The 16676-nt window shown below is 53.0% G+C and overlaps 1 protein-coding gene across 1 annotated transcript in view; it reads left to right on the plus strand.

The window, feature by feature from the left end:
* Window positions 1-16676, plus strand: part of Hem (Nck associated protein 1 Hem) — a 297069-nt gene that overhangs the window by 277015 nt on the left and 3378 nt on the right. The window contains 2 exon segments of the mRNA XM_045741430.2: window positions 2961-3098; window positions 4051-4140. Of these exon segments, the coding sequence (XP_045597386.2) occupies window positions 2961-3098; window positions 4051-4140 (228 nt within the window).

Here is a 16676-nt window from a genome sequence, read left to right on the forward strand (position 1 = left end):
CTTGTGCATTCCCTTGTTTCCTCCTCTGCTGCAGGGGTGTTCGGCGTGTGTTCCTTGGCTTCTTAGGGCGTTTTTTCGGCTTGTGTCCTGTGGTGTGCTTCTTTGTCTCGGTCTGTTGCAGCTGCTCGTACCCCTTGGTTCGGGTACTGTTCTGGCGGCAACCCTTCCGCCTTCTTTGGTTTCCTAGCTTGCCCTGCCGGTTGGTTTTTCGGGGTCTTGCGATGTCTCGCGTCGGACCCGTCGTTTTTGAACTCCTGGCGGGCTTGCTTGCTTTGCGGAGTTTTCTGTTCGGCAGACGTTCCATCTCCTTGTGCCGCTTAGGTTTCGGTGGTCGCGCCCGAGATCTTCCTGCGGCTCCGCCTTTCCCTGGGCTCGGAGGGGCCTTGTCGGGGCTGCTTACATTCTGCCTCGCGGTCTCGCCTCCGGGTGGTGGTCGGGTGGCTTTGTGGTAGGTGTCCCACCTGCGTACTTCTCTTGGCGGCAGTATGGGGTATTTTGGCGGTCCTTCCTTTTCCTGTCTCTTCTTAGGTGGCTACTCTAGTTAGCATCGGCTTGGTTTTCTGGTGGGGGTTGGGGGCCTTCGTCTTGCCACATACTGTCGCCTCTTTCGTGCGGCGCTGGCGGAGCTGCTTCGGCTTGCTTTCAGTCTTGGTGTTGCTTTTGCACCGTTAGTAAGCTGTCTCGTGCATCGTTTCACCTCCGGCCTGTTCGTGCGCTGCTTGCACCGTCCTGGTCTCTGGTCAGCGTGCTCTGTCTTTTCCTCGGTTGGTAGGGCCCCTTCGGTTCCGGTTTGTTTTTTCGTCGGCTCTTTTTTCCTTTTGGCATTTGCCTCTGGGGGTCGGGTCGCTGAGTTTTCTTGCTCCTTTGGTTTTATTGTTTTGGTTGTTCAGTGGCGGCAGTCTCCATCTTTTCTGGTGCGGGGTGGGGCTGCTGCGTTCTGGATGGGTCCTTGGTTTGTTGGTTCTTAGTTGGTCAGGGCCGAGGGTGTGTCGTGTTTTGTGTTCAATGGCAGCCCTCCGCTGTTATTTGCGTGCCACGGCATCTGTGTTCGGGGAGCGTTTTGCGTTGATCCAGGTTCTGTTCTTCCGTGGTTTGCTGGTGGTGGTGTCCCGGGTTGTCATCTGTGTTCTTGCGGCTAAACTGCCTGTGTTCTTCCCCCATGCCAGTGGCATTCGTAGCTTCGCTGTTCTCGCTGTCATCTGAGTGATGTGTCCTTGCGGTTATTCGGGCATGGATCATTGGTGTTCGTACGGGGGCCTTGCTGCTCGTTGTTCTCGTGTTGTTCCCGGGACTTTTCGGAGCTGTGGCGCCTTGGGTTGGCGTTTGCTGCCGGTTGTCTCGCTTCCGTGGGGGGTGCGTGGTGTCCGCCTCCCGGTTCCGTCCCTTTGACCTCCCTCTGTGGGTAGTTAGCTCCGGGGAGCAGACGGGGCTCCCCCCAGAAAACCAGCGTTGAATGTAATGAAACGCCATTTTCTGGGTGAGACCCGGAGACTCCCCGGCAACCCTTCCTCCCTCTGGTCGGCGGTTTTTCGCGTGTTTTGACATCCAGCCTCAGAACTGATGGGTGGATAGCCGGCGTGGGAGGTCTGGGGCTCCCCCTTCCCCCATCCGGGGAGGAGGGAGCTGCGCAGACAGCGGCGCAGTGACTTGTGACGTCTTACTAGTTTGCTTGTTTTCTATTGGGGGAGTTCTATCCACTAGTTCAGCTTTAGGTAGCAATTTTAACCAGAATAGGGTTTGTTTTGGAATGCTTACCTTTCTGGATGCTTGACCCGGTCGATGGCAGACATAGAATGCTTCCAACCACACGGGGGGTTTCTATAGGCCATTGCTCCCCTTGCCTCTCTGAGGGGGCCAGGTTCTGGCTGTGGTCCCTGGTAGGCCCTAGAACTCCATACACATGACTGATGCCAAAGTCTGACATTAGCATATCAGCCTGGTAAAATCTCCGGGGAGCCGACGTCAGTCAGTCAGGAAGAGATTCAGGTATTCTTCAAAATTTCTATGGGAAACACCACCATGGAAGCCGCTAACACTGTTCATCTATGCTACTTGTATCAGATGCATCATCACTGAACGCAGAAAACGATTCATCTATTTATCTTCTAAATAAATTGGAGACAGCATAGGATTGCAAGGGTGACGCTCAGAGCTACAACTGGATGCGCTCGCTGTATCGTCCTCATAAGTGTTGTATCACTGGCGTCCGACCTGTGTGTTAGGTCCTTGTTGCGCCTAGCTTCACCAATATTATGACCCTTATGTTCTTCAAACAATAAAGTTGAATTTCACCGATAGAGCGTTATCTTTGAACACCGCGTCGGACAGGTGTTTGGGAGCCAGAGGTGCGTGCGCCACCCATGGTTGCTCATTCAGTACTAACCCAGCCAGCAGCCGTAGGGCATTCTGGGAATTTTTTCCAAGATGGCTGCCTCTCACTGGAGGTCCTAAGAGTCCATTTCGTACACAACCAACCTCGTGCACATTTAGAATTGGTACTGAAAAATCAAAGAAAGTTTTCTCGGTTGGCGCAGTTTCCCGCTGACCGAGAATACTCGGTTGGCGCAGTTAAGTGGTTAAGTGTAAAGTGCTCATATATCATTGCTTACACCATTGTCACTGTTCTTAGAAAAACCCTTAAGGCATGAAATATTTTCTGGAAGAGTTTTGCATTTGCCTTGGTCAATTGATTAATTAATTAATTAATTAGCTGAAGCCACCACTATTTGCTTTCACTCAAAACAGATGTATGGAAGGGTTGAGGACTTCTTGAAAGTGCATAAAGAAATGGGAAAGTATTAAAGGCAAAGGGAGAAATAAGGTACTACAGTATAAGAAAATAATGAATGGAAACATCAGAAGCTGAAGTAACAATGTGGTGATTTAGAGATGGCCACCAAGTGTTGCTGCTCTGTGAGAGTAACTGCAGAGGAATGATTAATATTTTCTCACTTTTGCAGGTCTATAAGACAGCATATGCTGCACATGCAAACAATTCACATTGTTTAGCCCAAGCTGTCAACACATTGTTTGCAGCACTCTTCACATACTGTGGACGTGGTCAAGATATTGAGGAAAGACTAAAGGAGTTCCTGGCGGTAATATACAGACATTTTTTTAAATTATGTTATTTGATATTTATAGTAGAGTTGTCATAAATATGTGCTCCAAGTTTATATGACAGGCTATTAATTCATTCCCATATTTAAAATGTAGAAAATATGTACACATTGGTCAAAGCTAGTTAACAGATTACTGTATAACCATATTCCCAATGGATTTTTTATTTTAAATCCAAATTGTAAACAAACATTGTGTTGAAGATTACACAGTTGTTAATTACAGTACAGAAATCCGTATGACAGGAAGTGTGTATTACTGTGTTTATCTACATGCATTATGTTCTTCTCATGTTATCTCACCTTTAATAAAATGCATAATTTGAGAAATAGAATGCTCCTTAAAATAAGATTTAATAGAGATCCTCTGAAGAGATGCACATTAAGCAGTGTTGGTATGCAGAGATGCCTTGAGGTACCTCACAGTCAACCTGACCTAGCCTATAATCTGATTTCACACAATCTTTTCTTCAATTATCTGAATATTTAGAGGTACCAGTTGATTTGGATAATTATGGATATACATTGTGCCATGTTTGCCTGTCATACAAAATTTTTTCCATATCATTTGATTGGCTTATTTGGTTGGATTATGTGATGATATTTTTTATACATTTTCCTAAGTGATGCAGAGACTTGCAGGATTATGAGGGCCCCCAATAACCAGATTATCCAGATATCCATCTGGATGATAGGGCTGGAGAGCTGGATAGTTTTATGTCTGGATAACCCAAGAATCCAGAAAAGCGAGAGCTAGATAATGCGGGTCCAACTGTATTTGGTTCAATAGTGGTATTGGCTTAATTCTCAAACAGAATATTATATAATAGATTGTGCAGTAGTAAGAAAGAGATGGTTGTTAAATCAGCATATTTTTAGATTAATTGGAAATTACTTCAGGTGTACTGTACATGAATTTTCTGTTTTGCAGCTTGCATCGTCTAGTCTTCTCCGCCTGGGTCGTGAAAATGATAAGGATGTCATCAAGAACCGAGATGCTACTTACATCTTGCTCCACCAAGTGAGTTATTGAAGTCGCTGTCCTCTTTTTTTTTATAAATATTTTAACACTATCGCTCGCTTTGCACACCGATGACTCCACTTTTTTTCTCTCGAGTCCTAGCCCAGGACAGGACTCGCATTTACTCCAAAAATATTTGTATAAAATTCATTTTCTGGGGGGAGCCCCGTCGGCTCCCCGGAGCTATCCCAGGCTGATATGCTAATGTCAGACTTTGGCATCAGTCATGTGTATGGAGTTCTTAGGCCTACCGGGGACCACGGCCAGAACCGGGCCCCCTCAGAGAGGCAAGGGGAGCAATGGCCTATAGAAGCCCCCGTGTAGTTGGAAGCATTCTATGTCTGCCATCGACCGGAACAGGCACCCAGAAAGGTAAGCGCCCCAAAACAAACCCCTATTCTGGTTAAAATTGCTACCTAAAACCGAACTAGTGGATAGAACTCCCCAACCGAAAACAAGCAAACTAGTGTGACGTCACACACTGCCGCGCCGCTGTCTGCGCAGCTCCCCCCTCCCCGGGAGGGGGAAGGGGGAGCCCCAGACCCCCCGCGCCGGCTACCCACACCTCAGTTCTTGAGGCTGATGCTATAGGCGATGGTCGTGTGCTCTGGCTCCGGTGTCGCTACTGCACTGTGCTTTGCGTGTGGTGTTAGTTTTGTGGGTGCGAGAGCCAGGAGTTATCTTCAGTACTCGGGCTGCATGCGCCTAGGGCTGCCTTCCCTAGGTGCCCTGTAAGTACTGCCTTGGGGCTTGGGGCCACCTTCCACAGGCTCCTCGGGGTCTGCCTCTGCTGGTCCGTTTTACCTTTCGGTTTTTCGGCCGCCTGTTGGGCTCTTGGGTGTTCTGTTCTCCCTTGTTACCGGCAGGTAAGAGGCAGTTTGCACTGGTAGGGGCGCAGGGTGCTGCTCAGCTTGTATTTCCCGACATCGCGGCCGGCTCTGTTCCTTGGGGTTCGCTGTCCTCTTGCGGGGTTTTGTTTTTCTTTTTGTTTTTGCCTGGTGGGGGGTTCTGTCATTTTATTCAGTTTGTTTTTGCCCTTCCACTGTTCTCCTCGATGGCGCCCCCTGCTAGGTCCCCGTGAGTGTACACGTCCCTGGGGTTCAGCTTTAGAAGTTTGCTTGGTAGTTTTGGGCGCCGATTTGCAGCACCCTGCCTGGGACTACCTGAGCGCGAGTCCTCTTAAAGTAAACGCTCAGGACCCTGGGAATCCCCTAGGGGGCGCGTGGGTCCGATGGATGTGACCCCGGAGTCCCCACTCGCTGTGTGCGAGTTTGAGGGTTGCTCGGTCCCCTTGTCTCAGGGTGACCCTCATTGTTTTTGCCTCTGCCACGCTGCCTGTTGGGTCGGTGATACTTTCGACCCTGAGTCCTGTGAGTGTTGCTGCTTGCTTGTGACTCAATTTACCCAATCCTCTGATGATTCTATTCGGGTACGGGCGGCACGTGCGTTGCAGTCTAGGTTTCGTCTGTTGCAACGCGCTCGGTTGGTTGCTTCCCCGGATGCCCCGGGGCTGCCCCGCTTTGCTTTTCGAGACCCGGACTTGGGGGTGGGGGTCGCTTCGATCCTGGTTCAGTCCGCACCTCCTCGTCCTTCCCCTTCTGTTCGTTCTGGTCCCCCGCCCCTGCTTCCGGCCCCGAAGCGTCTGAGGGTTTCGGGGTCGGAGCAGGGGTTACTTGATCTCGAGACTCGGGCAGCTTCGGGGGTTGCCCCTTCCGGGGGGGCGGCAGAGGCATTCGAGTCTTGTCTCCCGGCCGAAGCTTCAGGGTCTGACCAGTGGGCCCACCTTCCTCCAGCTTTTCCGGCTGCTCCGTCCTTGTCTTGTGGGGTCGGGGCTTGGGGAGAGGACTCGGCCTCGGGTCCTGTGGTGACGGACCTCGAGGCTGGGAAGGGGCTGACTTGGGGGCCTTGGGCCCCGCTGGACCCCGCCTGGGTTTTTCTTCCCACTGAGCGGGGCTTATTGTTACAAGGAGTGGGGTTTTCTTTTCCCCCCTCTGCGTATGAGTTGGATTTGGTGTCGGCCCCTCCCCGGGTTCGGTTCCGTGTTCCCCCGGGTACGTCGGTTCCGTCCTTCCAGAGGTTTTCGGCTTATCGCATCCAACCTGGTGTGGTGCGAGCGGCCTTTGCAGCTTACCTCCTGCGTGACCCGGATTATGCCTCGGAAATGGATCCGTCCACGTTCAGGTTTGGGACTTCGTTCCCTTTCTGGCTCCGTTACGAGGTTCCGGAGTCGTCCTGGCTAGCAGACTGCCCCTTGTTTGGTCTGGATTCCTGGCATTCCTTCTGTCGTTCCCGCACGCTGGAGTGGCGGGAAGCTTCCACGGTGCTTCAGGTTTTCCTGGGGGGTGAACTTGAGTACCTGAATGAGTGCTTGTTTGCCCCTGCCCTTCCCCGCGATGTGGGCGTTCTTCAGCTCCATGTGCAGGTTCCCTCCCTTTCGGCGGCGCTCGTGGCGGAGGACTTGCGCGCCCGGGGCCTTTTGTGTTCGGCCTTGCGGTTCTTTTCCCTCCTGGAGCTGTCTTCGGATTGGCTCGTGGAGGATGTGGGGACGCTTGGGTCCGTCCCGGGGTCCGGCACCTTGTCCTCGGCTGCGCGTTCGTCGGCTGCCTTGTTGAAGCTGTTCACGCCGATTTTGCGGGATGCGGTTTCCCTGTTCTATGCTTCCCGTCTCGCGTGTCGGCAGGCGGTGCTGGGTTCCTCCGTGGAATCTGCTTGGGCTCTGGCTCTTAGGCGTTCTTCACCTTTTTGTCCTCTCCTGTTTGGGGAGTCGGCCGTGGCGCAGTTTATTCAGGCTGCGTCGGCGGCTTGTCGTCCGATGTCGGACTTGTTGGTTTTCCGGGGGTCCCGGGGTGGGTCTTCCCGGAAAGGTCGTGCCAGGGCTCGGGGTTCCTCTCGTCGTGGTAGGCCTCTGGTGTCAGGTTTGGGGTTGGCTCCTCCTGCGGACCCTCCCTCGTCTGGTCGGCGCGGTGTTCGCGCTGTGCGGGGTTCTGTGTCTCGTAAGGGTCGCCGGCCCTTTCGCGGTTTGCCCCCTTGACGGGGCGATGGGGGGGCGGCTTGCGCTGTTCGCCCGCGCCTGGTCCCACGATTCGTGGGCCTTTCGGGTCGTGTCTCGCGGCCTGCGGTGGCGTTGGGTGGCCCCTCCCCCCTTTGGGGGGTCGGGGCTGGCAGGGCAGGCTTCTTCCCCTGCGCTCTGTCGAGTCGTCTTGGAGTGGGTACGCTTGGGCGTCGTCGAAACGACGTCGTCCCTCAGATGGGTTTCCCGTCTGTTTCCGGTTCCGAAACGGGACTGCGCGGACCTGCGGTTCATTCTGGACTTGTCCCGTCTGAACCCCTGGGTTCATTGCCCCTCCTTTCGGATGACTACGCTGTCTCAGGTTCGGCTCCTCTTGGAGCCGGGAGCTTGGATGGTGTCCCTGGACCTCCGGGACGCTTATTGGCATGTCCCGATTCATCCGCGGTTCAGGGACTGGCTCGGTTTTGTAGTGGGGCGTCTGAGTTACCGCTTTCGTTGTCTCCATTTCGGGTTGAACCTGGCACCTCGCGTGTTCACACGCCTTACACGGGTTGTGGTGGCTCGTTTGCGTCTCTTAGGTGTTCGGGTGTTGGCCTACCTCGACGACTGGCTGGTTTGGGCTCCCAGCCAGTCAGCTTGCTTGCTAGCCAGGGATTTGGTTCTTTCCCAGCTCGCCAGGTTCGGGTTCTTGGTGAACTGGAGGAAGTCCCATCTGGTTCCCTCTCAGGTTCGGACTTGGCTGGGTCTCGTGTGGGACTCTCGAACCGCCTCCTTGTCTCTCCCTCCGGAGTCTCTCCTGCGGCTGCGGTCCCGCCTTCGTCTGTTTCTGGAGGGCCCTCGGGTCACCCGGCGGTTGCTCGAGGGGCTGTGCGGGAGCCTGAACTTCGCGATGGTGGTCTACCCGCCGGGTCGGGTTTGGCTTCGACGGCTGTTCTGGTTCCTTCGGGGTTCCCCCTTCCGCCTCTCTCGCGATCGCAGAGTTCGACCCCCGGGGGACTTGCGTCGGTTGCTGCGTCACCGGCTTCCTCTTCGGGTTTTTCGGGGTTCAGTGCCTTGGCGCCTACCCGAGCCCTCGCTCGATGTGTACACGGATGCGTCGTCTCTCGGCTGGGGTTTTGTGACCAGTGCTCACCAGGCCGGCCAGGGGCGTTGGGATCCGTCCTTCCGTCGAGCTCACAGTACGGTGCGGGAGTTCGCGGCGGTGTGGTTTGCTCTGGGGAGGATTCGGGTGGCCCGGGGATCGACGATTCGGCTCCATTCGGACTGCTCTCCGGTGGTTCATTGCCTGAACCGCGGGGGTTCGATGCGGTCCTTGTCTCTTTGGGGTTGGTCGCTTCGGGTGACTCGTCTGCTGAGTTCTCGGGGTTTGGCTCTCCTGGCGGTTCACGTACGGGGCGTGTCCAACGTCTTGGCCGACGCCCTGTCTCGCTTCGTTCCCCTCTCCACGGAGTGGACGGTCGATGACGAGTCCTTCCGTTGGCTTTGCCAGACGTTCGGGCGCCCCGAGGTGGACCTCTTCGCGTCGGCGTGGTCGCGGCGTCTTCCCGTTTATGCGGCGCCCTTCCCCGATTGCGAGGCCGTCGGGGTCGATGCCTTTCGGCTAGACTGGTCGAGGTGGGGGTTCCTGTACCTCTTTCCCCCGGTTCGGCTGTTGCTCCAGGTCCTGACTCGCTTAGAGACTTACCGGGGGAGAGTTGTCCTTCTGGCCCCTTGGTGGCCGGCCCAGCCTTGGTTTCAGGCGCTGGTTGCTCGGTGTCCGAACCCGAGGGTTTTCCCGCGGCTCCGCCTCTTCCAGCAGATCGGGCCGGTACGTCACGTAGCTGGTTCGATCTTCTCCTCGAGTCTTCGCGTATGGTTTTTTGACTCGAGTCTATCATCATCTCTGGTGATCAGGTGGCCTCCTTGTTGGTGTCCCACCTGAGGGCTTCTTCTCGGCGGCAGTATGAAGTTTCCTGGCGGTCCTTCCGTTTCTTTTTGCGTCTTCGTCGTGTTAGCTCTTTGTCTGTTTGGGTGGTCTTGTCCTTCCTCTCGTGGTTGTTTCAGGACCGTCATCTTATGCCTAACACTGTCGCTTCGCATCGTGCGGCGCTGGCGGAGCCGCTTCAGCTTGCTTTCGGTATCGATGTTACGTCTGCGCCGTTTCGCAAGCTGTCTCGTGCATTGTTTCGCCTCCGGCCTGCTCATGCGTCGCCTGAGCCGTCCTGGTCTTTGGACAGAGTGCTCGCTTTCCTTTCATCTCCTCGTTTCGTTGTGGCCCCTTCGGTCCAGGATTGTTTTTCCAAGGCCCTTTTCTTGTTGGCTTTGGCCTCTGGGGGTCGGGTAGGGGAGCTTCATGCTCTCCTCCGGCGCAGGGGTTTCTGCTCTTTTGGTCGCGGTGATAGTTTTGTTCGTTTGCAGCCGTCTCCTTCTTTTCTGGCAAAGAATGAGACTGCTGCGTTCTGGAGGGGTCCATGGGTGGTTGATGCTTGGTTGGTCAGGCCGGGGGTGCATCATGTTTTGTGTCCGGTTGCGGCGCTTCGCCGTTATTTGCGCGCCACAGCTTCTGTGTCCGGGGACGCGCTGTGGGTTGATCCGGTTTCCCTTCTTCCCTGTTCGCGGGTTCGGGTCTCTCAGGTCGTCGGCAGGGTTATTAGGTCCAGCCAGCCTGCGGTCTATCCCCGTGCCCATGACGTTCGTAAGTTCGCGGCTCTTGCTGCCGTCTTTGGGAATATGTCTTGGTCTGATATTCGGGCGCGGGGATTTTGGCGGTCGAACAGGGTCCTGGCTGCTCGTTACCTGGTGAATGTCCCTGGGCCTCGTCGGGCCTGTGTTGCTTTGGGTCAGCGGTTGCAGCCAGTTGTCTCGGCTTCGAGTTGAGAGGTGAGCGACGACCGCCTCCCGGGTAAGTCCCTCTTTTTCTGTCTGTGGGTAGTTAGCTCCGGGGAGCCGACGGGGCTCCCCCCAGAAAACCAGCGTTGAATGTAATGAAACGCCATTTTCTGGGTGAGTCCCGGAGGCTCCCCGGCATCCCTCCCTCCCTCCGGTCGGCGGTTTTTCGCGTTTTTGACATCCAGCCTCAAGAACTGAGGTGTGGGTAGCCGGCACGGGGGGTCTGGGGCTCCCCCTTCCCCCTCCCGGGGAGGGGGGAGCTGCGCAGACAGCGGCGCGGCAGTGTGTGACGTCACACTAGTTTGCTTGTTTTCGGTTGGGGAGTTCTATCCACTAGTTCGGTTTTAGGTAGCAATTTTAACCAGAATAGGGGTTTGTTTTGGGGCGCTTACCTTTCTGGGTGCCTGTTCCGGTCGATGGCAGACATAGAATGCTTCCAACTACACGGGGGCTTCTATAGGCCATTGCTCCCCTTGCCTCTCTGAGGGGGCCCGGTTCTGGCCGTGGTCCCCGGTAGGCCTAAGAACTCCATACACATGACTGATGCCAAAGTCTGACATTAGCATATCAGCCTGGGATAGCTCCGGGGAGCCTCCGGGACTCACCCAGAAAATGGCGTTTCATTACATTCAACGCTGGTTTTTTATCCGATCGACCTCGGGATAGTCTCAAAATAAGCGCCTTTAGAGTGTGCACAATTTGATACCAAAATGAAAGATGTAACATGAAACTTGATGTCCGAACACTTGAAAGATTATAAATACTTTTTGGTCAAAATTTTAAAATACAGTATTTGTTAAAATTTTATTTATTGTGCTATTATGTTGGGACTAGTTTTAAAATATGCATCTTTACATTGTGAACAATTTGATACCTAAATAAAAGATGTAACACAAAAATTTGTCAGAACACTGGAACGATACAAATAATTTTGTGATGATGAGCTTCCAGAATTAAAATATTTGTTAAAATTCCAGTTATTGCTCTATTATTATGGGACTAGTTTTAAAATACGCGCCTTTTTATTGTGAACAATTTGATACCAAAATGAAAGACGTAACACGAAAATTGATGTTATCAAACTGAACGAGTATACACATTAGGTTGCGGTGTACAAATTGGTGCTCGTTTACAAGTCACTTTAGGCTTTCCAGCGGGTGAGGCACGCTGGGCTTTTGTACATTATACACATCTGTAGGGAATTTAATTGCGAACACAATGATACCAAAATGAACGACGTAGCACGAGAATTAAGGTCAGAAAACTGAAACGAGTATACACATTATACTGACTTTGTGCGCTCACGGGTAACTTTTGCCGACTTTAGGCTTTGCTGTTGGGAATCACGCAAGGCTTTTGGACATTATATGCATATACACCTGTAGGGAATTTAATTGCGAACACAATGATACCAAAACGAATGAGGTAGCTCGAGAATTAAGGTGAGAAAACTGAATCGAGTATCACATTTCAGTGTCGCTGCGTGCTTGCCCGCACGCTCGTGCGCACGTTGAGCACGTGACCTCTAAGTTGGCGGCACGCATGTCTGGGGCGCGATAGTGTTAATATCAGTCTCTATGAAAATGTGCAACAAAACAGACTCAATTCCTAAAACTTGGAATGCACTTAGTATAAATCAAGTATTATATCTGTGACAAAACATATCATCTTTATTGTTAAAACCCATGCCCTGAGCATAGAAAAAATGTCCAATTAACTACAAGTCACTTTGGGTGTAATAAAGCAATGAATTCTAAGATTGTCATTACATATTGTGCACCCTGCAAAAGTTTAAAATGTTGCAGGTACTAAAAGACATCTTAGGAAGATATGCGCACCATGGATTGATATTAAAATGATATGTGCACTTTAAGATTTAAAAGATCTTTAAACAAGAACCTTTTCTGAGGGGAGCCCCTTCGGCTCCCCGGAGCTATCCAGGCTGATATGAATGAATTAGGCCATGGCATCAATCAAGCGAATGGGGTTACCTGCTTGATACCTGCTTGATGGGGTTCTGGGAGTTCTTGTACTCCCCAAGCCTAGCCCGAGGCCAGGCTTGACTTGTGAGAGTTCGGTCCACCAGACTTTTGCTTGGAGTGGCCCACATACCCACAGGGAGCCGGTCGGCCGAGCGGACAGCACACTGGACTTGTGATCCTGTGGTCCTGGGTTCGATCCCAGGCGCCGGCAAGAAACAATGGGCAGAGTTTCTTTCACCCTATGCCCCTGTTACCTAGCAGCAAAAATAGGTATCTGGGTGTTAGTCAGCTGTCACGGGCTGCTTCCTGGGGATGGAGGCCTGGTCGAGGACCGGGCCGCGGGGACACTAAAGCCCCGAAATCATCTCAAGATAACCCACCACAGCCCGGTTTGTCCGGCACTCCTTGAAGAAAACAATGTAGTTTCCTCTTGAAGATGTCCACAGTTGTTCCAGCAATATTTCTGATGCTCGTTGGGAGGATGTTGAACAACCGTGGACCTCTGATGTTCATACAGTGTTCTCTGATTGTGCCTATGGCACCTCTGCTCTTCACTGGTTCTATTCTGGGTTTTAGGCCTACTGGGGACCACAAGTCAGAACAGGCCCCCCTCAAAGAGGCACGAGGAGTAATGGCCTATTGAAACACCCCCACCCCCCCAGTGTGGTTGGAAGCATTCTATATCTGCCATCTGCCATCGACCGGGTCAGGACACCCAGAAAGATAGGTGCACCAAAACAAACCCCCTATCTGGTTTAAATTTTACTACTGAAAGCCAAATTGTTGGACAGAACTCCCCAAACTAAAAACGAGCAAGCAAGCATGACATCACAACCGTCACCGTGCCGCTGTCTGTGCAGCTTTTCCCTTCCTGGGAGGGGGACGGTGGAGCTCCATACTTCCCTGTTCGCCCCTGTGCTTCCTCGGGATGTTGACCTTGTGAAGCTGCATGTGCAGGTTCCCACCCTTTTGGTATCTTTGGTGGATGTGGACTTGAGTGCTTGTGGCTTTTAGGTTGTCATCACATTTTTGTCTGTTGCTGTTTGCAGACAGTGCTGTCACTCATTTTCTGCAGGCGGCCTCGTCCAAGTTGCCATCCCAAGTCAGATGTTACTTCTCTGGAGTGGCCTATTCTCGGGCCTCTCGGAAGGGTCGTGCCAGGGCTCGGGGCTCTTCCAGTCGAGGTGGGCCTTTGGTGCTAGTTTCTTTGCAGTCACCTCCTTCAGAGCCGGCATTGTCTGGTCAGTGCAGTGCTCGCTCTGATCATCGGCCGGCTTCTCATTAGGAGCATCAGCCCTTTCGCGGGTCGCCCCGTTGACGGGGCACTGAAGGGGGATAGGCTCGTGCTGTTTGATCACACCTGGTCCCACGATTTGTGGGCGTTTTGGGTCGTGTCCAGCCTGTGGTGGCATTGTGCTGCTGCTCCTTCAGGGAGTTCGGCACTGGTGGGGCAGGATTCTTCCCCTTCGCTCTGTCAGGTCATCTTGGAGTGGGTGCGCTTGGGTGTGGTCGAAACGACCCCATCCCTCATGTGGGTTTTCTGCTCGTTTCCAGTGCCAAAACGGGACTGGACTGTGGATCTTCGGTTCATTCGGGACTTGTCCTGTCAGAACCCCTGGATTCCTTGCCCCTCCTTTCGGATGACCACTCTGTCCAGGTCCGGGTTCTTTTGGAGCCAGGTTCTTGGATGGTGTGTCTAGACCTCTGGGACACTTATTGGCACGTCCCTATTCACCCAGAGTGAACACTCAGGGACTGGTTAGGTTTCGTTGTGGGGCAGCAAGCTTACCACTTTCGTTGCCTTCCTTTTGGCTTGAATCTGGCACTTTGCGTATTCACGGGGTCTTACCTGGGTCGTGGTGACCTGTTTGCGCCTTGCTAGGTGTTTGGGTTCTGGCCTACCTTGACGATTGGTAGGTGTGGGCTCCCAGCTGGTCTGCTTGTCTGCTCATCAGGGGGTGTGGTTCTTTCCCAGCTCACCGGGTTCGGGTTCTTGGTGAAATAGAGAAGTCCCATCTGGTTCCATCCCAGGTTCGAACCTTGTGTGGGACTCTCGGACCACTTCCATGTCTCTACTTCCTGCGGCATTGCTGCGACTGCAGTCCTGCCTTCAGCTGTTTCTGGTGGGTTCCCGGGTTACTCAGCGGTTGCTCTAGCAGTTGTGCGGGGAGTCTCAACTTTGTCGTGCTGGTTTACCCACCAGTTCAGATCTGGTTTCTGCATCTGTTCTGGTTCCTTTAGGGCCATTTCTTCTGCCTCTCTTGCAACTGCTGGGTTCAGCCTCCAGAGGCCTTGCGTCGGTTGCTGCATCGCTGGCTTCCTCTTCGGATTTTTCGGGTTTCAATGCCTTGGCGCCTACCCAAGCTCTCACTCAATGTGTTCACCTCTCTCTCGACTGGGGTTTTGTGACCAGTGCCCAAAAGGCTGGCCTGGGGCAATAGGCTCCATCCTTCCATCAGGCTCACAGCACAATGCAGGAGTTCATGGCGGTTTGGCTGTCACTTCGGAGCATCTGGGTTGCTCGGGGTTCTACGATCCGGCTCCATTTGGACTGCTCTTCTGTGGTTCATTGTCTAAACCGCGGGGGTATTCTTTAATCCTTGGCTCTTTGGAGCTGGTCGCTTCGAGTGACTCGTCTGCTGGATTCTCGGGGTTTGGCTCTCCGTGCAGTTCATATTTGGGGAGTGTTCTAATGTCCTAGCGGATGGTCTGTCTCCGGTTCATTTCCCTGTCCGTAGAATGGACAGTCGATGCAGACTCTTTCAGTTAGCTCTGCCGGATGTACGGGCTTCCGGAGGTGGACCTCTTTGTGTCGGCATGGTCTCGGTGTCTCCTGATATATGTGGCGCCCTTCCCCAATTGCGGAGCTGTGTCGCTGTGGACGCCTTTTGGAAGGACTGGTAGAGGTGGGGGTTACCTGTACCTCTTTCCCCCGGTCCAAGCTGTTGCTTCGGATTCTGACTCATTTTGGAGTCTCACTGCGGCAGAGTCTTCCTGGTGGCCTCTTGGTGGCCAGTCCAGCCTTAGTTTCAGGTACTGCTTGCTCGGTGTCTGAACCTGGAGCATTTTCCGTGGCTCCACCTCTTTCGTCAGATTGGACTGTTCCGGTACATGGCTGATTCGGTCTGCTCCTTCACTCTTCACGTCTAGTCTTTTTGATGCCAGTGTATCACCACTTGTATGGTGTTCAGGTGGCATCGTTGATGGTGTCCCACCTACGAGCTTCGTGTCGGTGACAGTATGAAGTTTCCTGGCTTTCTTTTTGCCATTTTCTCTTTCTTCGTAGGTTGTCTTCTATTTCCGATCAGGTTGTGTTGTCCTTTCATTCTTGGCTTTTTTAGAACTCATTTGGTGCCCAATAATGTCGCCTCTTATCATTCAGCAGCTGGTGGAGCCACTCCAGCTTGCATTCGGGGATGGATGTCACTTTGGCCTCTTTTCACAAGCTTTCTCGGGCTTTGTTTCACCTCCGGCTCACTCATGCGCCACCTGAGCCATCCTGGTCCTTGGACAGGGTGCTCTCTTTTGCCTCTTCTCCTCAGTTTGTGGTGGCCCCTTTGGTTCAAGACTGTTTTCCAAGACTTTGTTTCTGTTGGCATTGGCCTCTGGGGGTCGGGTTGGTGAGCTTCATGCTCTCCTCCGGAGCAGGGGGTTTCTTCTCTTTCGGTCCTAGTGGTTGGTTTGTTCATTTACAGCTGTCTCCATTTCTGGCGAATAACGAGATGGCGGAATTCCGGAGGGGCTCTTGAGTCATTGATTCTTGGTTGGTCAGGTCGCGGGTGCATCATGTGTTGTATCCAGTTGCGGCTCTTCGTCGTTATCTGCACACCTCAGCTTCTGTAGCCTGGGAACTCACTTTGGGTTTATCCAGTTTCCCCTGGTTCCCTTTTCCAGGGCTCGAGCCTCCCAGGTTGCCAGCCTGTGGTCTACCCTCATGCCCATGACATTCTTAAGTTTGCTGCTTTGGCTGCCGTGTTCGGCAACATATCTTAGGCTGACATTCGGGCACAAGGGTTTTGGAGGTGGAATAGGGTCCTGGCCACCCGTTATCTGGTCAATATTCCTGGTCCCGGTCATTCGTGTGTGGCTTTGGGTCACCAGATACAGCCATTTGTTTTGACTTAGAGTTGACGTACACAATGCTGTCGCCTCTTGGGTAAGTCCGTCTTTTTACTTGTCTTTGGTTAGGTAACTCCAGGGAGCCGGAGAGCCTTCCCACAGAAAATCAGCGTTGAATATAATGAAACCCAATTATCTGGGTGATCCCCGAAGGCTCCCTGGCACCCTCCCTCCCTCCGGACAGCGGTTTCGGTTTGCTTTTGATGCCCAGCCTCCGAATTGAAGGTGTGAGTAGCTGGCGCGAGGAGTCCAGGGCTTCCTTCTTCCCCTGACGGGGAGAGGAGAGTTGCGAGGACAAGCGGCCCGGTGGCGGTGAATGACGTTTGCTTGTTTCTTTATGTTTTTGGGGGAGTTCTGTCTCTGTTCGGTCTTTGGTTGCAATTTCTTTTTAGGCGGGGTTTGTTTTGTTATGCCTACCTTTCTGGGTGCCTAACCCTGGTCAATGACAGACATGGCATACTCCCAAACACATGGGGTTTTCTATAGGCTATTTCTCCCCGTGCCTCTCTGAGACGGCCAGGTTTTGGCCCGTGGTCCCAGGTAGGCAGAACTTCAAT

The sequence above is a fragment of the Procambarus clarkii genome, chromosome 19, assembly GCF_040958095.1.
Source record: "Procambarus clarkii isolate CNS0578487 chromosome 19, FALCON_Pclarkii_2.0, whole genome shotgun sequence".
In the NCBI taxonomy this organism is placed as follows: Eukaryota; Metazoa; Arthropoda; class Malacostraca; order Decapoda; family Cambaridae; genus Procambarus; species Procambarus clarkii.